This window comes from Stegodyphus dumicola, chromosome 3 (assembly GCF_044657685.1).
Source record: "Stegodyphus dumicola isolate Sdum_Otavi_A_Nest chromosome 3, ASM4465768v1".
NCBI lineage: Eukaryota > Metazoa > Arthropoda > Arachnida > Araneae > Eresidae > Stegodyphus > Stegodyphus dumicola.
Genome location: NC_140770.1, coordinates 139037313 through 139059537, shown reverse-complemented (window position 1 = coordinate 139059537; position 22225 = coordinate 139037313). Strand labels below are relative to the sequence as shown.

The following is a 22225-nucleotide window of genomic DNA, read 5'->3' as shown; positions in this document are numbered from 1 at the left end:
AATCTTTTGTGGCAACTTAAGCAATATTTAGAAAATTATGATTGACAAGACTGTTTACATATATTTGAAATACATTAAAAAACATAAAATCAATTTTTAAATGATCAGTTATTTACCTTAAACTTTGGAATATGTAATTTTAGATGACATGGCCAATAATTTTATTCTGCAGATTTCTAATAAATTATTATTAATATTGCTTAAAAGTTCTGTCTCTGTGTTGCTCTTGTAATAACAAGAAAAAATATATAAATTATAAATCCCACTTTAGAATAACAATTCTTTTTTATATTCAGAAGAAAGGTAAAATATTGTTGTGTGACTACAGGTTCGTAATAGACTGAATATGCACAGGTGTGATGACAGGATAATAAAATTTATTTTATCAAAAGAAACATCTCAAAGTTCCGAAATCTTCCGCAGAAATACTCATACAGGTGTTCACAGTATCACAAATTACAATCAGTAGTTACACTTCAAACTACTGAGAACACTGAACACAACTCAATATAAAGCATACCTAAAGAGAAAGCTAATCTGGAGATATCTCAGTTCAAACTGAACTAACAACTCACAACAACAATACTAAAACAACTGAGAGAAGATGCTCTCTCTCTAGCATTACATACAAGGGCAATCCCCCCAAAAAAAAGGTCTCCTATATTTTTAGACATACAAAGATCCGTTCATTTTCTATAATTGTTACATCACTTTAAAGATTGAAGAATGCTTTATTTTTCAACATAATCGCCATTTCGGTCGATGCATTTTTGTAGACGCTGTGGCAGTTTTACAATGCCCATGTCGTACCAGCTTGCCGTCATGCCCTTCAGGAAGCGTTGAACCTCATCTTTCACCTCATCATCGGAGATGAACCGCCATCCAGACAAATGTTCCTTCAACTTAGGGAACAGGTGGAAATCATTGGGTGCCAAGTCCGGACTGTAGGGTGGGTGTGTGATGATGTTCCAACCAAAATTTTGCAGGAGATCGACGGTTTGACGGGCAACGTGAGGACGGGCGTTGTCGTGGAGAATGCTTACACCCTTGCTCAACATCCCTCTTCTCCGGTTCTGAATTGCCCTTCTGAGTTTTTTCAGTGTTTCACAGTACCTGTCAGCGTTGACTGTTGTCCCAGCAGGCAGAAAGTCGACCAACAGTACCCCCTTCCTGTCCCAAAACACAGTTGCCATGACTTTACCGGCAGATTGTGTTTGCTTGAATTTTCGTGGCTTGGGTGAAGAGGGATGCCGCCACTCGCGTGAGTGTCTTTTTGTCTCAGGTGTAAAGTGGAATGCCCAGGTTTCGTCACCTGTGACAATTGAGCCCAAGAAGTTGTCCTTTTCGTCTCCATAGCGGTGAAGAAATTCGTGGGAGGAATCAACCCGTTGCCGTTTGTGGTCTTCTGTCAGCATGCACGGCACCCATCTTGCACACACCTTCCGATATTGCAACTTTTTCGTTAACCATCCTGTGGATGGTGCTTCTGGAAACCTCAGGAACCAAAATGCAGAGAGCATCCAGAGTGATCCTCCGATCTTTACGCATGAGTTCCTCAATTTTCACGATTGTCTCGTCGGCAATTGATGGCCTCCCGCTCCTTTCTTCGTCATGAATTTCAGTACGACCGGCTGTAAACTCTCTACACCACTTGCGAACGTTTCTGACATCCATGCACGACTGTTCATACACTTCCGCCAATAGGCGGTGAATTTCAACCAGTTTAACGCCTTTTGCGTTCAAAAATCGAATAACTGCGCACACTTCGCGGCAACGTTTATCGGGAGCTCCATTTCGAATGGCTGCCAAGCCAAGACTGAGCATCCGAGCGAAGCACCTGCATGCTTATGTGGTAGCGGAGAAGGCACCACTCACAACAGTGTTGCGAACAACCGCATTAAAACTTTCTATACGTCCCCAAAAATAGGAGACCTTTTTTGGGGGGATTGCCCTCGTAGTTTTCAATCAGCCGCCGAGATATTTCTAGTACTTTCTGATTCTCGAAATTACTGGAAAGTAATATGTGAGTGTCGAATTATGGTTACAGCTAATATAGTGATCAATTACATTTGTTCAATTACAATACCTATGTATGATGAATGTCGGCATAATTTTTTTTAATTAGAAACATTATGTATAATTAAAATGGCCTAATTAAAAAAATAGCTGAAAGGCATCTTTAAAGTTTTTTAACTTGAGCATGCAAAACCATTTTTTTAACATCAAATTAAACAATTTATAAAGTTTTTATGCATGAAGCATAAGAGTTGATCATTTTATGCCCATATAGTGTTGGTAGAGACATTAGGATTTTTTTGTAGCAGGAGTCATGAAAAATGAGCAATGCCCGCGCCGGGACTCAAATCTTGGTCCTCTTGAATACATGCCATGTGTGCTGGCTATTACACCATAAAGACATGCTAAGAAGGCAGGAGAAATATCTTACATACAGCCCTTTTTTAAAGTGCAATTGGGGTTTAGGAAACCCATTTGCCAAATCCTGGAAGGTCCAAATCCAAAGGGGGTGGAAAATCATCATCCACCACCCTTTTAGTCTGGGCGCCACTGTAGAGACATTAGGCTATTTTGAAGCAGGAGTTGTGAAAGATGAGCAAAGCCCTCACTGGGACTCGAACCTTGAGCCTCTCGAATACACATCGAGTGTGCTGGCCATTATACCACAAAGGTAGGAGAAATGCCTTACAGGTTTATATAAATGGTAAAAATTTCTTCAAATTTTAATCAACAGCTTCATTAATATTATGCGCATAAGTAGAAAAATTATAGTTTTGAGGAATCTTAACTTAATGATATAATTAGCTTATTGTTAGCACAGAAAGCTAAAAAATATATTTATGAGTTAATATTTATAAGTATGCATAATTATATATTGAAACAATATGGCATATATAATCAATACACTTTTATTTGAGACAAACAAAATTTACAAGTTAAAATTTTTATATGATTTTAAGTTTAGTTACAGTTATAAAAGTTCTTATCTCAGAAACACTAACTCCTCAATTTATACAGTACTTGCCTATTATTGCATTGATTGGTCAAGAAGCATGATTTAGCGCCAATTATGGATAACCATGTCTTTTATTCCGCAGTAACGGAGGGCAAATGGCAACCACTGCCGAAATTCCCAGTAACAATAGACAGAATAATACATAAATACCATTTATACAGATATAGTTTGTATGCAATTCATTACACTTTTTTGAAATTCTAATAAAACAACTCAGAAAAACCATGCATGGAATCAGGAAATCTCATTTTTATTCGTTTATTTTATTTTTCTCATTCATTTATGTATTATTATTATTTTTATTTACGTTATTTTCTTTTCCTTTACGTTCTGATGTTATGGGGTTTGTGCAGATTTGGAGTGAATAAGGACTACACTACTTGATGAAATATCGAAACACACTTTATTAAACAATATTAAGCAGGACAGCTCCAAACACTTTTACAGTCGTCGAAGATCTACTGTAAACATGCTGGAACAATCAGTGGCACAGCCTTCACACTGTCAGACAATAACGGTGGAGACAGCTTCAGTGCAAACCACCAGAGCACAGCTCCCGACTCTGCTCGGTCGTTTTCATAACTCCACGTACTCTCGAGACACTCCACGCTACAACTCGCGATGCACTCGAGGGCATACAAAGCACAGCTCCCGACTCTTCGGTACAGTTGTTCTTGGAGCTTAACACACTCTCTTGATGATGCACTAATGGCGATACACTAAGAGACTCTTTGATGCACTCGATGACCCACTCGGCACTTGCTGCCCGGCTGTCAGCTGGATCGACTACGCACGTACTGACTAACTCGAAACTATCTCGCACTAACTCTTCATGTACCAACAGGGTTTATATAGTTTTTGGCTTGTGTTCGAGAACATTCTGTGCTAAACTGGTAAGAATTCGTTCCAGAAGGTTCTCCATCCGTCCATGGCATATCGCCAATTTTGTAGTCAAACGGGCGATTTCTCCCCAAATGTGACAACCCTACCTTCCATTGCCATTTTATGGCAACCCTAAACCTGCTTCGTGGGGAAGCTATCTCACCGTACCTGTACATTTTGTAACACTGCCCCCTCCCAAGGACTGCACGTTCTGGACAGTATAACCCTTGGTCAGAAGCCAAATCCGATACAATCAAAACGCTTTAAAACATACAGATAACATAACTAAAGAAACAAATATTTACACTATATACAAGTTAGATACACAAATTAAACACATAACAATTTTAAATTATACAAATTAAAGTTCAGAAAGAATTTCAGTTTCTGTCTTTTCATTAAAATATACCCGGGTCAAATACTTTTCCACTGCAGTTCTCAGATGTATTTTTGTTTTGCAAATCACAGTCTGAAGATTCAGTCCTTTCAGACTTGTCATCCATAGGAAGATCTGAGACAGTTTGTTTACTACTCTGTAGTTCAATCACAACATGCTTACAGTTCCCCTTGGTATTTTTAGCAGATCGTACATGCTTATTTACCTCTATTTCCTGAAAGTCAATTCCGATGTTTACACCAGGGTCATGAATAGAATCCGATCTTTTACAAGCAGAAGTATCCAGGTTTAGAATCAAATCCTTGTCTGCAAAACCTGCACTATGAGGCACACACCCAGTTTGTGAAGTGGGTGAATTCTCTTGCAATACTGGAGTGCATTGCTTTAGCTGCACATCAGCTTCTCCCATCTCTGCATCACATGCACTTTCAGATGGTTCAACTCTTGCTAACTGCGACTTCGTAATTTCACTATCAATTTCATTTAACTTAACTGTCGCATTTTTACTTTCTTCCACTTCAGGCACTTGAGAATCAGGAACTTTATTTATATTAATTATTTTTTCACCTCTTGCAGAAGCTTTACAACCCACTTCGTTTAATTCATCTTTATTATCACTGTCTTCCAGTTCAACTTCGGACACCTGGGGATGAGAAGTGTTTTTCCTATCTTTTTCTTCATCTTTAAGTTCTCTTTCTTTAATCTCGTAAGATGTTTCATCCTATATTTCATTAGCTTTCTTGGATACTTCAACAGCTACTTCCTTCATCTCTTCATCCTCTGATTCTTCAGGTGCCACTTCTGTCATTTCCACATCTTCTTTTATGGCTCCAGTTTCTTCTGCAAGCTCATTTTCAGCTGTTCGAGTTGCTCTCGCATCTTTTCTTGGCTGACATTTATTTCTTCTAGTCAGGCTTTCTTCTCTTCAAGTCCGGCTTTCATCTCTCAGTCCGGCTTTGATCTCAGTTCTCATCTCTTTATATCCAGCTTTTATCTCAGCATATCTGGCTTTCATCTCTTCTCACCACGCTTTGATCTCAGTTAAAGAAGTCCATCAAAGTCTTCGTTTCCTCTGCCATGGCTTTTTTCTGCCGTCGGGTCACTAGCATTCACTTGCAAATCCCATTTCTGACACCAGTTGTTGTGTTATTCTCTTTTCCTTTACGTTCGGACGTTATTGGGTTCGTGCAGACTTGGAGTGAATAAGGACAACACTGCTTGATGAAATATCGAAACACATTTATTTACCAATAATAATGAGGACAGCTCCAAAACACTTTTACCATCGTCGAAGATCTACAATAAACACGCTGGAACAATCAGCGACACAGTCTTCAGGCTATCGTGAAAACAACTTCATGGCAAAGCACTAGAGTACAGCTCCCGACTTTCCTTGGTCGTTCTCGGAACTCTACGTACTCTTGACTCTCCACGCTACAACTCACGATGCAGTCGATAACACACAGAGCACGGCTCACGACTCTTCGGTTCAGTCATTCCCAGAACTCTCTTGACAATGCACTAACCGCAATACACTAAGAGACTCTTCGATGCACTTGCTGCACGGCTGTCAACTTGATCAACTCCACACGGATTGACTAAGTATCTCACACTGACTCTCCACGTACCAGCAGGGTTTATACAGGGTGTTTCATAAATCATGGGACAAACTTGGAGGAGTGGTGGAGTATACTAAAACATGCATTGTTTGTATAGGAATGTAGGGTCTAAAGTGATGGGTTAAGGCAGGAATGCAAAAAAACGACACGAGAGGAAAATGTGTTTATGTACAAAATCAACAGCTGTGATTGGCTGGCAATGCAGCGGTAGAGCGCGTTAGTGAACCGGACAAATCCCGATCTGATGCATAAGAGGATCATTCACAGCTCTGATGTCGAGGGTGATGTGCTAGTTTACGCACAGGAAAAAAGCTGGCATGCATCTCATGTATGGTGCTGCTAATGGGAATGGCAGAGCAGCGCTACGGTTGTACCAGGAATGGTTTCCAAACAGGCGTATGTCAAAGCACACAATGTTCGAGAGGTTGCATCCGTCTCTGCGTGAAAACGGGTCATTTGAAGCCACCTCTGACACTAGGAGTGGAAGAAGAAGTGCACGACAACCTTGCATTGAAGAATCCATGTTCAAGCATTGTGCATGAATCACCTCAGACAAGTACAAGAGCTATTGCATGTTGTCTGCAGCTGAGTCATTCCACCGTTTGGAGAGTATTGCATGAAAATTGTTTGCACCCATACCATTTGCAGAGAGTCCAAGCCTTGCAAGAGACAGATTGGCCTCTTTGAGTTAATTTCTTTCATTGGTTCTTGCAGCAGTGTGCGGCGCGGGCAGATTTCCCATCAGATATGCTATTCATGGACAAGGCAACTTTTTCACAGGACGGCATCTTCAATAGCCACAACATGCACATGTGGGCAACTCATAATCCACACAGCACACATCCACATGCATTTCAAACCCGCTTCTCCGGTGAATGTGGGGGCAGGTATTGTTAACGACTACCTCTTACCTGCACGGCTTATGTTATCATATTTTTCTGCAAAAAGTGCTACCGGAATTGCTGCAAAATGTTCCGGCTGTCGTTCATAATCACATGTGGTTCGAGCATGATGGTGCACCAGCCCATAACCACGTGTGGGTTCGCAATTACTTGGATGGGACATTTCTGGGCCGATGAATTGGCCGTGGTGGACCCGTTCGATGGCCACCGCCATTCGCCTGATTTAACCAGCTTGTATTTTTTTAATGGGGCCATCTGAAGAGCATCATTTATGATACTCCCGTTGCACGACTATCCATTGCGGCTGCAAGCGAGCGTGAAATGCCTGTCATTTTTCAAAATGTTCGTCAATCCCTTCTGCGACGTTACCAAGCAAGTATTACTTCTGGTGGTCACAATTTTGAACATTTATTTGTGAATACTGTATTGCTACAAAGAAGCACTTTGCGTTTATTTTTATTGCACGTAATTCTTTCAAGCAAGGGAAGGGAGATTAATAAATAAAATCAATACCAGAAAATTTTATACGAATGCAAGAAAAGAAAAATGTACCACAAGATAATATAACTTCAAAACTATAGTTGTCATGCAAATCATGTGATGCTCAAGATAGAACCGAAACTTTTCCTTCTGCTTACTAAAGAATTATAGTGAAGGAAGGGATTTATTATAATATTTCATACTATTATTATCAAAACAATGGAAATAAGCTTTGAATCAGAATGATAACTCAGCCCAATGTGCAGCTATTCATGAATGGTATTCAAAGCAGGTTATTTCAACAAGACAATACTGGCCTCTCTACTGCAGCTGACCAATATGTTCTTCAGAGTGTTAACATGTTGCTTTAGTTAGTGATGACCTCCATCTCTTGCCTGCTAAATGCATGTAAGGGGCATTCTGGACATGTTCATGCTCATCCCCAGCCAGCAATGACAATGGCCCATTTAATTACCTAAGAGTGGAATTCCATACCACACAGTGACATCCCACACCTCTACAACTGCATACATGTACACATGTATGCCTGCATTCAACATCCAGTGATTACAACTATTATTAATGTAAAGAAAATTCAAAATTATGATCTGCAACATTGTTATTTATATGAATTCAACACATCACACAGATTAAAGCCCATTATCAGAAATTCATTCATCTAGCCAAACTTCTAAGTGTTGAGATTTTTATTTCTTGTTATATATCAAATTTCATTTCAGTTTTTCTTCAACAATATACCCACAACTGCACTGATATCATTATAGAAATGCATACAACTTTTATTATAGTTTCATTGGCATAGCAATACTCTGCATTAAATTATAACAAACTATTATAGAATTTAATTCGCACAAATGACGATAGCAACACAATGATATGAAGACATGGAAACCCTTCTAAAGAAAGTAATGAATGGCATATTATGCAAAAGAGAATTATAAAAAATAATTCGTTTTTAAAAGCTTCAGTAGGTTTTTAAATATCACTGAACAAATATATTTGTCCCCTAGCTATCTTTCATAAAGTGGTGGTTTATACAATCAACCCTGGGAGAAAATTATGCAGCATTAAATTAAAAACATTAATAAAAATTCCTATAGTAAAATTAAAATTTTAATTATTAGAAATAGCTGCTTAGAAGTGTATTAGAGTAACTAGTAACAAAGTGCCAATTTTAGAGCTAAAGGGTTAGTACACATAAATTTTCTTCACAATAAGGAGTTTGTAACCAAATATCTAAATTTCATTCAGACAGAAATTTCTCTAACGGCTTTCCTACAAAAACTCTCATGCACCAGTAACAAAATGATCCAAGACATTAGACACATCTCCCACTAACAATACACAAATTAATTACATTTGTTAAAGAAATTTAGAAAATACACCTACATGATTCTGAAGATCATTAACAATTCTGGCTTGATTTGACTGATTGTGCTGGTATGCGGCAATCCGACTTTCATATTTATATAATTGCTCTTCTAAACTACTCTTGACTTCTTTTAGATGTTCTGAATGCTCACTAGTAACTGAGTCATCAGATGAAACATTTTGAAGTTTAATCAGATCTTCCACCTGTAAGCAGGTAAGCAGGAGATTATCACAGCTTATATTAGAAAATGTACTATAAAAAATATAATATTTAAAGCAAATAAGTAACACATTATAACAATAGTGAACAAAATCAAGTAATTACAGTACAAAGTCCATAATTCGGACTCGTCAGGACTTCGGCGATTCCAGATTAGGGATTTTTCCAGATTATAGATCATCAATTTAAATCTGGTAAGATGGCATGCAGAAATTATACAATTAAAAATATGAAACCATAATTTATGAAATAAAGAGCAATTATGATCTAAAGGGAATAAAATTTTACAAAAAAAAAAAAAGAAGCTTAATATTTATTTGTTTACTTTATTAAACATTTCTTTAAATGCATGCATGCATAAAGCATACATTACGCACATGTGTAATGTATGTGCATTCTTTATGCGTAATGTACACACATGTGTAAAGTTTGTGGCTTTGAGGTCCGGATTATAAATCACTCCGGATAATGGACGTCCGGATTACGTACTTTGTACTGTAATTACTTCTAAGTTTTGGAATTGAAAGAAAAGCATAGATGGTTACGTAGTTAGAATAGTTACTAAAACTCGCTTTTAATTGTATCAAAAATCTTAAACTTTTTTTACTGCAAAATAACTGATACTGAAAAGTAGCAGACTTTAAAATAGAAATTTGCTTACAGCAGTTACAAATTGCTGATTTATAAATGCAGTATTATAAAGATGATCAAAATTTCCAAATGATAGAGCTTATCACATATATTAAATGCATTATGTTTTAAACGATCTGATATAAAGAATGTGATTTGCAATGCAATTAATACGATAACCACAAAATTCAAACTATTGATGATATTGCTGTGACCAAAATGCACTCAAACTGATCCAGTATACAACTTCTTTTAGTTGGAAGAAGGGGGCTTATAAAGGATAAAAACCAGAATAATAGATACATTTTAGTAGCTGTTAATGTACACTGCTCAACACTAATAATGCAACACCAAGAAGGAATAGTCAGAAAGTGATGAAATTTGGAAAAAAAGACAGAGATAGCAAGCAACAATAAGTGATCTTTATTTCAAAATGATAGTCAGAATACAGAGCGAGAATGGCGTCGGCTCAGTAAAATGTAGGACCACCGCGGACAGCGATGCACGAAGAAACTCGTCTAGGCATAGAGTCAATTAGAGTTAGGATGGTGTCCTGAGGGATGACTCTCCATTCCCTTTCAACCATTTGCCACAGTTTGTCTTTTGAACGAGGCAAGAGCAGAGTCTGCAAACGGCATCCAATCACATCCCACACATGTTCGATTGGACCAAGGACCAAGGCGTTTGAATTACGAAGTACCTTTGCAATTAATTGCAATTACCTCCACATCTTCGTTCAGAGAAATGAATTAAATAAGAGAGAAGCAGTCACTAAAGTTGATGAAAGAGCAGATAAGCTAAAAAATCAAGAATCGCTAAGAGTCCTCATGTTAGAACACAGGAGGAGAGTACAAGAGTTTATCACAATTGAAGGCGTTTAGCCCCCCGTCGTGAGTCAACTGCTTGCGTTCGATAACAAAAGAGAAGGCAACCGGGATGCAAAGTGTGTGGATGGTTGCCATGGAGACAAAACAGCTGATGGCGTGAGGCACGTTTGAGTTTTGAACCGGTCCTCCGGAAAGGTAAGATACTGTATTCAAGCATTTAGCTAAAAGCCTTGGGATGGTCGGGGCAGGGGTAAACGGGGGTCACTGACCAAAGAAGGAGAAAGAGTCAATAAAGCGCGGTTGCGGAGAGATAGAATTAAAGTTAACTGGCGGAATAACTGGAGTAGACTTAGAGTGGCGAAGAACCGATGGGTGAATTTTAAGTGCAGGCGAAGTTATGCATGTTTTGCAAATTAAATTGTGATTTGATTTTTGAGTGTAGCTTAGTGTTGTAAAAGACAGCAGTGCGTGTGGTTTTTAAAGTCTTAATCTGAGATCAATATTTTAGGAGCTTAGATAATTAATTTAATTTTATTTAAAGTAAAAATATTTTTAAAATGATGAAGTCTGGTAGTAAAGGTCTTGGCAAGGGCGGGTATAAATATTAAAGAGCAGCACGGGGATGTACTTGCGAGAAACGAAGCCAGATTAGGTCTGGGGGTGAGAACAATTAAGAGTAGCCGGGTTAGGCCCATGAAGTACTGATATTTAATTCAGATTAGTTTCCCTGGTCAAGCAGGCAAACCCTTTTAGGCTTTCTAGGGAAGATGTTATAAGATCTGTCCATAACAGCCCTAAGTCTCTTGGCAGAACTGGGTTCTGCCGGATTGTAAGCAGGAATGGCATGCAAAACTGGGTTCTAATCTGTTCAATGTGTTGAAAAAATTTATCCGAAACATGCTTGAAAAAAGCATCAAGGGGAGGAATTTTTAGGTCAGAATGGAGTACTTCATTACAAATGTACCAGTGAGCATTAGTAAGGATGCAAAGCGTGACGTTTTGAAAAACTTGAATCTTCTTCAGATGAGAGTTGGCTGCTGTGGCCCAGATGGGAGCTGCATATGTGAGGATTGGCATGATGGTGCTGGTATACAGAAGGACTTTGTTCCGGAGGTAGAGGTGGCTGGTTCTGGAGATTAGTTGCATTAGCTGGGTTTTGGTAGTCTTTACTTTTGAAATGGCATATGAGATATGGACGCCCCAGATGAGCTTCGTATCCAAATAAACTCCGAGATATTTGTAGTAATCCACTCAAGGTACATTTTCATTGTAGAAATTGAGTGGTTGGAGTTGGCTGTGAATGTTCCTTTTTCTGGAGAAGAAAACTGTGGCAGCACTCTTTGCAACATTAATTTTGATTTTCCAGTCAACGAGCTAGAACTCTAAATCTGACAGGTATTGCTGGAGATGATGCAATGTATGATGGAGAGTTGAGTGTTGTGAAATAATGGCAGTGTCGTCTGCATAAAGTGCGAGATCGACAGTAGGTAATTGTGGGATGTCATTAACATACAGGTTGAATAAATATGTGCTAATTATTCCTCCCTGCAGGACACCGGCCAGGATAGGACCAGGGGAAGAGAGATAATTTTTTACTTTGACACAAAAATGTCTATTACTTAGATAAGAGTGCATTAGTCGCACAAAGTCAGTCGAAAAAGCAAGTCGCATGAGCTTGTAAATAATGCCGATATGCCAACACTTGTCGAATGCTTTAGCTACGTCTAAATAGACAATTGCTGTCGGCATTCCATTGCGAGCACCTGCATGAATGATTTCCACTACTCTCGGCAGCTGGGCCTGAGTGGAGTGCTTAGCACAAAATCCGAACTGCTATGGAATAATGATATTTCAGTTTCGGCAGAAATCTTTCAGGTGTCTAAGCAATATAGTTTCGTAAAGTTTACTTAGTGAAGGCAGGAGGCTGATCCGCCTGTAATTTTGAGGAACTTTTGGGTCTGAAGCAGGTTTTAGAATTGGAATGATGCAAGCATTCTTCCAGCTATTAGGATAGTATTTTAGCCTTAGCATAGTGTTGAACAAGAATGTTAGGTAAAATATAAATTTAACAGAGAGATTTTTAATCATGCGATTATTGATGTTATCCAGACCTGGTGCTTTTGGGGGTTAAATCACGTATAACATACGCTATTTCAGACATTGTTGTTTTTATGGGTTCTCCTGATTCAGGAGCTGAGGCTAGAAAATTGTCAACCTGTATTTGGACTTCTCGCCCATGCAGAGTGCAGGTATCGAACAGAAGTCCAGTATTAGGTGAAAATTTTTTCTGTAGCCTGTCTGCAAGGCATTCAGCCTTGTCTGTGTCTATGATTGCCATTCGGGTATTAACCGTGCCCATTAGGGAGGGAATGTCAGATTTTGGTTTGCGTAGCCGAGCGCCAGCTTCCCAGAGGCTGTTATTCGTAGTCTTTAAGGACTTAAGGTAGTTATTGAATTTATCATCAGAATACCTTTTGATGTCTGATTTAATCTCGTTCTGGAGTCTTCGTAGTTGGGTTCTGGTATGTTCGATTGGTGACAGGTCAGGAGAAAACGGTGGCCAGGGAAGCATCTGTATACCTTGCAGAGCATGTTGGCAGATGCGAGCACAGTGTGGTCGGGGGTTATCCTGCTGGAAAATTGCATTAGGCAGCCTCTAAAGGTAGGAGATTGCCACTGGCCACAGTACATTATCCAAGTATCGTTGGGCCGTCATAGTGCCCTGAATACGAACTAGAGTGACCTGGAATCGTAGGCAATAGCGCCCCAAACTATTATGAAAGTTGTCGCACGGTGGAGCGTTCATTGGCATCTATGCTGTAGGGTCAATGGCAGTCTTCTTAACGGATGCCGTGAGTGCAGGCCACGTTCAACCAATTGATGGGAAATGGTTCTGGTTGACACGGGAACATCCAGAGTATGTTGCACATGGTTCAGAATCGCAGTACAAGTGACTTGCGGGACCCCCACAGCTTATCGGCGGATGCGTCGATCCATGCATGCTGATGTCATTCTGGCTGCACCTGCAACCCCTCCTTCTTCCCACATTTCTTTTATCCAACCATGTTTGCCATATCCGATGCACCATGCTCACATCCATGTGGGTATCAGCTGCGATTTGACGCAAGGAAGCCCGCCCTTCTCAGTTCAATCACCATACCCCTCGTAAAATCGTCTATCTGCTGGAAGTGCCTTCATTGAGGGCAGCCTGGCCATTCTCTCCTATTACATGTATCCTCCGGAACAAAAAACAATTTTCTTCGATAATTCGTCTGGCAGAAATAACAACATGAATATTGCCCATTCTGCACGTTCTTTCCCTGATATCTTGCTTCACGTGTGTCGGAGAGCTGCACATTTCACATCATTCGCATAACTCATAGATGCGCATCTACTCTAAAATTTGCATAAATTTCTGACCACTTCTTCTTGGTGATGCATTTTCAGTGTCGATCAGTGTAATTCAGGTAAAATATTCTAATAGTCTTAAAAGCTCTATCCTAATGCAGGAGTATATTGCTAGGCTTCTGAAGCAAAAGATGAATGTTTTTAAAAAGAAAACTCTGGAACGCCCATTCTAACAGTGAGGTCTCTTGAAACATGGCTTTTTCAAATCTTCAATTTGTTGAAAATATCCTTGTCTTAATTCATTCCACTTAGTGTCAGTCTGCCAGTTGCACGAAGAAGAATGAATCAGACTTTTCTATGCAGTAGATAACAATCTCTTAGAAGAGCATTTTTTAAACTGTTTCACCAATGCAACCACACCAACATCACTAACATGCTTTGTCAACAGAATTTACCCTACTGGCAAATTCTGATGAGAAAGCATGTTAGTGATTTCTAGGAAATGTCTTCAAGATGTATTGAATCAAAAGCACCCCAAAGTATTGAAACAAAAACTTCTTTATATCTCCTGTTGGTATGCACATACACATTCATTTTTATATAACTCCATAGAAAATTCTAAACTAGACACTGAAATTATTTTATTGTGATTATAATCAGAAATTAGCTTTTGCTTTTTATTGACATAGGATACAGTAGGTTAAGACTCACCACTTTAAATTACAAATGATGTAAATCATTGATTTAATACATAACTATGTAAAGATTTGCTTCAAAAAGGAAAACAAATCTGTAACTTTCAGGTGCATGGATAAAAGTATTTCTCTTATACAATTTTTTAACTATTCTTTGCAAATTTTTTATTTGATCTTCAGAACTATATTAGACAAGATATAGTTTGGCCACAGCTAACAAGAAAGCCTACCTTTTCCAACAAAGCATTATTGTGTATTCAGCCCAGTCATAAAAATTTTCTACAAACTGAAAGTATTATTATCTTAATATAAAGGTAAACACACTGCCATTGCATAACAGAAATCACTGATCACTTTTTCATCATTACTACTTGAGCACTATAAATTTGATGCCTTTGTGATATAAATTCCCCAGAGTTGCATGTAACTCTTGTGGCAATTTAATGCAGCCTGTGAATACTTTTCAATTATGTATTTGTTGCAAATACAGTGTTCCAAAGATTTCATGAATTTAGTTTATTTGAAGTCCAAGTTTATGTTATCACAATTACCATTAAAAATGAATGTGAATAACATACCAGAAAAAATGGATTTAATTAATTTACAAAGTGATAGAAATCTTAATCAAAGATTTAAAGATACAGATTTGATTAATATTTATTTGTATTTGTCAAAAAAATATGATGAGTTACAAATTTTTCATTAAGAATAACCATTTTGTTTGGGAATACATTTCTATGTGAACAGCTTTCTTTTCAAGACAAAAATTAAGAAGAAAAGAACCCAATTTTCCAATGTGCATTTTGTGATGAAGATAAATTCACACAATTTTTCTTCAATTCAACAAACTTTATCAGAATCGAAAGGCTATCAATGGTCAAGCTGTAGTATGAAACAAAGAAGTTTGCAATTATTTACATACAAACATAAGTATTTTAATTTATATGTCAAGTAAAATTTAATAAACCATGCATGCACATAACAAATTTTTCCATTTTAAAAAACCGTATTGCCATTTTCATATGTATTCTCTTTATGAAATGCATATATGCATTTCATATGCATTCCTAATTCAAAAAGATTTTACAGACAAATCAATGATATGCTCTGACACCATGCATGTAACTCTCTTATCTAGAAACTGGCACACATACATAACAGACAGAAAGAATGTGGGGATCCACAAAATAACATAATAAGAAACTCGGAGAAACAGTTCACATTAACTGCAATCATATATACCAGAATAGCCATGGCATCAAAATTTCATTGCTGAATGCATCTATACTTTGAATGTATTTGAATCTATTTTTAAGACAAATATCATGAGATTTCTACAAACCAAAAGAAAAAAAATCCTGCTTGTATGTTTATTCATTGATTTTTCAATAAAAATACATAATTAGATTGTAAAATATGAAATAATTTGTATGTATGCAAAAAAATTTTTTTTTTTTTTTTTTTTTTTTTAAATTACAGTTTTCTCCTCCGACAGAAAATTGCCAAAGTACATAAAGTACACCAAGGAGACTGTGCCAACACACAAGTACAGATAATAGATGACATATTTTATAATAACATATCTCCGGTTAGAGTAGACTTTAAGGTACCCCTTGTATTATGGCGAAGTTGTTGTTTTATTTATTACCAAGCTGTTGTTTCATTTATGGTAGCCTGAGTAGTTGAATGTTATGGAAACCTTATTGTGATGTCATCGGTTGCATGATTCTGGGGAATTGTGAATCATGGGATGTTTTGTAAGCGCTTTTGTGGTGTGTGTTGGTTTTATTGTTAAGACAGTGGAATGGCTGAATGCAGTAAGATTAATTTGAAGTTTCTGTACAGTTTGGAACGAAAGGGTGAGTGAGTGAATGAGGGGAGGTTTTTGGTGCAAAACCAAAGATGATTATAACGTGCCAAACTTGAAATGAAAGGAAAAAGAGCGTTAATTGACTGGTGTGTAAATGAAGGTTTACCTAGTAGCCATTATAAGTGTTTTGTTTGTAGGAAAGATAAGCGTCTAGTTGAACGTAAAAACCGTTTAGATGAATTTGAATGGGTTAGTAGGAAGAAAGGTTCAGATGTGGCGACGCCAATATATGGATTCGAGTTCAGATAATTTTAGGAAGTTTTTGGATGCTGTTAAGGAATTTTGTGTGCCACAGACTAAAGACGAAGGAACTTCTAAATAGGGTAAGTGGATATTTGCTTTTTGTAGTGCTTAAATGTATAACGTGTTTTTCCTTTTTTATGTTATTTTATTGTTTTGTTTAAAATGTAGCTTATTGGGATTATGTATTTTTTATTTGCCTGTATTGTAGAACTGGGAGCTCCTTTGACTTTTTAAGTGAAAATATATCGATGTGTTCATGAACAAAGTGAAGGCAGTACGCAATTCTTGGATTTTTTTTTAAGTGAAAATAGGTCGGCATGTACATGGACAAAGGGAGTGGCAATGCCATTTTTGTGCAATTTGGTTATTTTTTTTTTTTTTTTTTTCTTTTTGTAAGTGGTCGATGTGTACATGGATACCGAGTTTGTGCAATTCTTTGTCATGTTATTTTGGCATTGTGTAGCGGCAATTTTTCCCGCATATGCAAGCCAAAGTAATAGGTCAAAGAATTGCACAAACTCGGTATCTATGTGCCGCCAAAAATCACCCAGTTTCACCAAGGGATACCCTAGAATATACTTTTATCCATATCTTCATATATCTATTTACTGAATTACATAAATACAAAACTGTAAATCTAGTTTCCATTGGGAAGTAAAAATAATGCATAGAGACCTGTGCACTTAAATTTTGATACTTTGCAGCAACATCAATGCATTCCTCTCTGCTGCTAACAAGAAGTTCTTCAACATGCAGTAACTCTTCCTTCAGAAAACTATCTGAATCCTAAGATATTAAAGAAAATGTCTTAATTTATCACAAATATTTAAATAAAAAACACAAACAGAACAAGGTTAGAAATATCTTCCAAAACATTGTAAGCATTGCACATGGTCCTTTCTTAAATTTGAATTCAACACTACTTTTTTGACAGAATCTTAGGTACTCTTCTGTTATCAGATCCAGATTCAGAAATGTATGTATGTATGCGCTTGTGTACATGTGTATGTGTCTATATGTGTGTGTATACATACATACTACACATGTACATGCATACATGAACACATACACCCATACATAAATAAATACATAGATAGATACATTTCTGAATCCGATCCTGATAACAGAAGAGTATCGAATCTTCGGTCTCATTAGGTATTGCAAATAAAGATTAACATGTCATATCATAATAAAAACTGGAAGTATTTAATTTTTCAATTCTATTTGTTTTAAAATATTTTTAGTTTGTATGACCAAGAAAAGAATAAAAATGCAATATTTAATTATTGTAATTCTGGATAAAATATTAACAACATGCAGCACTTTTGCATTAGCAGCATATTTTCATGAAGGCATACAACTGTTGTTCTAAATCACTTGGTAACCTTGATTCTGGTTCCCATTTTATGCAATACGAATACTTTAATATTTATACACATATAAAAAATAAAACATAAGAAAGTTATTTATTTTCCTCAAATTCTTATATATTAGCCACACTATGACCTTGAACTGCCTTTTTAAAATAACAGACTATTTTAGTGAATGACTACATGTGTACAACTAATGATGGAATTCTGGTGGACAGTGCCAAGAAGTAATGGTTAATCTTTACAATATGGTAACTGGTAGTTTGGCGACATTTTGGAGGCGATAAAGGTTACTACCTGGGACTTTGGTAATAATGTGAGCAGTACTCAGTTCCGATTACGCATTATTTTGCGTGAGGGAAATGAGAGATCATGGGATATGTCATGTGATATTAATGGACGAATTACGGTTCTTTAATCGGAAAAGGGGGGAAATCGGGAAAAAATGTCGAAATTTTGTATTTAGCTTTATTCTGTGTTGTGTGAAACAGTGTTGTTTAATTTTTGGATCCCATGGCCCTAACTAAAGTGAATTCAAAATGGGTATTTAGGCATTGTGATAAAGAGAAGTTTGCTTTTTATTTAGCGGAGGAAGTATGGAGGAAAAATTCGCAGAAAAAATCTTTCAATAATTTTATTGAATGAATTAGAAAAGTGTATCTGCCACGTAATCAAGATTCTGAAGAAGATTAGGTAAGTTAGTATTTTTAATTATTTGAGGATATTATTTTTATGCATCGTTCTAAATGTAAGGTGGAAAGGAATTTGGTATTATTGGGAAAATTTTTATTAGCAATGATTTAGTTTAAAGTAATTAGGATTGTAAGGTAATTTTTATTAATTTAATGTATGTGCTCATTTATATTTTAAGTAGTGTTTTTGAATTTAATTATATTTTAATGAAATAATAGTTATTTTGTGAATTTTATGTTTGTAGGAATTTGGTATACGTTTTAGTTGAAGTAAATGTGCATGGAAATAATTTAAATATTTGATACTAAGTATTTGTAATGCTTGCGGTATGAATTCGTTGGTGACGTGTATAATGTAATAGATGATTTAGAGGTAAAAGTTTTTGGATATTTTATTTATTTTATATGTGGAAATGTTCATATTTGTTAAGGGTAAATACTTTTTCGCGATCAGGTAATTTCATATATGTTCTTTTTACCGGGTTTAAAGATTGAGAAAATTGTCATGTATTTTCGTGAAATTTTTCTAATTTATGAGAAAAAAGCAGTGTACATGGATATAGTGAAGAGTGTGCGCAATGCCATTTTTGTGCAATTCTGGGATGTTTTTTTAAGTAAAAATAAGTCGACGTGTACATGGTTTAGTGATATTTTAATTAAATGATAGTTATTTTGTGAATTTTATGTTTGTAGGAATTTGGTATACGTTTAAGTTGAAATAAACATGCATGGAAATAATTTAAATATTTGATACTAAGTATTTGTAATGCTTGCGGTATGAATTCGTTGGTGACGTGTATAATGTAATAGATGATTTAGAGGTAAAAATTTTTGGATATTTTATTTATTTTATATGTGGAAATGTTCATATTTGTAAAGGGTAAATACTTTTTCGCGATCAGGTAATTTCATATATGTTCTTTTTACCGGGTTTAAAGATTGAGAAAATTGTCATGTATTTTCGTGAAATTTTTCTAATTTATGAGAAAAAAGCAGTGTACATGGATATAGTGAAGAGTGTGCGCAATGCCATTTTTGTGCAATTCTGGGATGTTTTTTTAAGTAAAAATAAGTCGGCGTGTACATGGTTTATGTGTATGTGTTATTTTGAAAAACGCGTAAGGAGTATGGTATTGTGCACTTTTTCCCAATTTTGCAGTGAATATTTGTCATGATTAAGCAGTTTTGTTTGATAAAATTTCTAGCATAAGTGTAATTCGGCTAGTAGATCGTTGGAAGAAGTGTTCAGTAGATAAAAAGAAAAGAAACATGTCTTTACTTCGTGAAGACAAAATGGCGGCGGGGAAAAAAATAGAGGGTTGCTGTAGGAGAGTTGGTTGCCAAATTTTCGCCAAAAAATCGCCAAGTTACCATAATGTAAAGATCAACCGAAGTAATAGTTAACTACAACTGTACAAGCAATGCATTTATAGTTAATTACAACTATAAAAGCAAAGTTGTGGATCAGTAAGTAGCACTTCCAGACCATAACAAATAAGCAGTAAAGCTAAATGGTTCCTCACACTGAGTCATACAGATTTACTTCATTTAATTTCATAACTCATCATCACATGTCAACTATTTAATGTAAATTCTTTCTTGCAGTATTAGACTCAGGTTTACACACTGAAATTCGTTTCTTTTCTTAGAGACTGCAATATCGTTTTTGAAATCATTGTTTGTTTTAGTAATCGGTCAGATATTTTAGGCCATTTTTTAGATGCTCATTATATAGATTTTGGCACATTTCATCCTAATAAATTAACTTCTTATTTACCAATTCCAACCTTTATATTTTAAAAATATAAAATTTTTTACTTAATATATTTATAAGGCAGCTAAATGAGCATTCATTCATTATTTCTTTAATCACAAAAATATTTGTATAACTTTATTTCCGATATATTTTAAATTTATAAAATAGTTAATATGAGCATTTGTCTATTATTTATTTAATTAGAAAAATATTTGTATTTTTTTATTTCAGATATAATTTAAAATTATAGAATAGTTAAATTTAATGCGTTATACAAAAAATTACAACTAGCTGGTGATTTACTTGAGGAATATTTTTTAAAATTATTTGTTAATAATCTATTTAATAAAATTGATCTATAGTAATTATTATATTATCTTAATCTATATTACACAACAGTAAGTGGTCATATTTTACACTGATAAAAATTTAGTTTGCAGTACCTATTCGTGAATTAAAAAAAATTCCCTGAAATTAACAGTTGCCTCAAGAGCCAGTAAACTTGAAATCCTTGATAGTAATTTCCAATTATCCACACCCTCACAAAAAGTTGTCAATTCATTATCAAATAAAAATCAACATCAAAGCAGTAAACAATCAAATGGTTAAAAATTATTATTAAAATTGCTGATGTTTGAATGGATAATACTTATAATATAATGTTTTTATGCTGCTTGAATACTTTGATTTATTTGATTATGGTAAAACACTCAAAGCTATCTACCTAAAAGGAGGAATGCCTTTATGAAGAACCTTTCTAAGAAAAACTGACTCATATACATGTTACACATGAGTAGAAAAGTAAAAACGTCCATGCACAAGACCGTTCGCCAAGAATCCTGTTTCGGACCAAATAAACTAGTGTTCCACAACTTTACCACTCGGCCATTGGTGGGCCATAGAATATAATAGAAAAATATCAGCATAAAAGTTGCATGTCAAAATAATCAAATGATCAGGTATTAATTAATTTCATATCAAAAACAATGTTATGTTTAATTCCAAAATTCAAGTTTAATATAAAATCTATGTCAAGCTAAGCTTGATTTTTTTGCCAAAATTTTATTTTAAATTGGCATGCCTTGCAATCAACTAGCATTTTTGAGAATTATTTCATAAGCTGCTTGAGTTTTATTTAAATGGATAGTAATCAACGTTGTTGCCTCATTTTACAGTCTTTAAATTGTTCATAACTTCAGGTTTTCATTAAAAAGCTCTGGAAAATAATTAAAAAAAAAAAAAAAAAGAACTAAGAATTTCAAGAACTATATTGGTGTTAGTCTATAGATAGCACTTGTACTTCTGCAAAGCTTGGAAAAGGAAGAAAGTTTAAAAATATATGTTTGTATTTTATTTACATTTATATTTATTGTACCTGACTGCAATACTCTGAACAGTTAGTTAGCGGTCTAAATAGTTACTCTAAACGGATTTAATACAAATAACAGCCATGCCACATAAATTATTTTTTAAATTTAAATTGTTGTGTTATTTGTTTACATGTTTCTTGTGTTGAAAAGGAGATAGAAAATCTCGCATTTACTCTGTTTCATATATTTCTACGTTCATGAAATAACGTATAACTATAAGACATAATCACGCTTAATGATATAGTATAACCTTTCGTTTGATATATATAACTTATATTTGAACATACCACGCTCACTTCGTTAGACTCAGCCATCTTTCATGTCACTCTCAATTTAAAAGCGACAACCCGAATTTAAAAGTCGTACAAAATCGAAATATGTAAACGGTCGATATTCGATCGATTTGTATTATAAGATTTATTTTTACACTGAATAATTCTCACCAATAAAAAATTTTCTGAATTTTTTGTGTAAAAGTTTCAGCATATTGATATTTTGAAC

The 22225-nt window shown here is 35.6% G+C and overlaps 1 protein-coding gene across 1 annotated transcript in view; it reads right to left on the bottom strand.

The window, feature by feature from the left end:
- LOC118192812 (uncharacterized) overlaps positions 1-22098 on the bottom strand; it is a 160622-nt gene extending 138524 nt beyond the window's left edge. The window contains exons 1-3 of the mRNA XM_035363833.2: positions 22012-22098; positions 17212-17322; positions 8722-8907 (exon numbers count right to left, since the gene is read on the bottom strand). Coding sequence (XP_035219724.2) covers positions 8722-8907; positions 17212-17322; positions 22012-22038 — 324 coding nt within the window. The 5' untranslated portion in view covers positions 22039-22098. The remainder of the gene's footprint in view (positions 1-8721; positions 8908-17211; positions 17323-22011) is intronic.
- Positions 22099-22225: the final 127 nt, after the last annotated feature.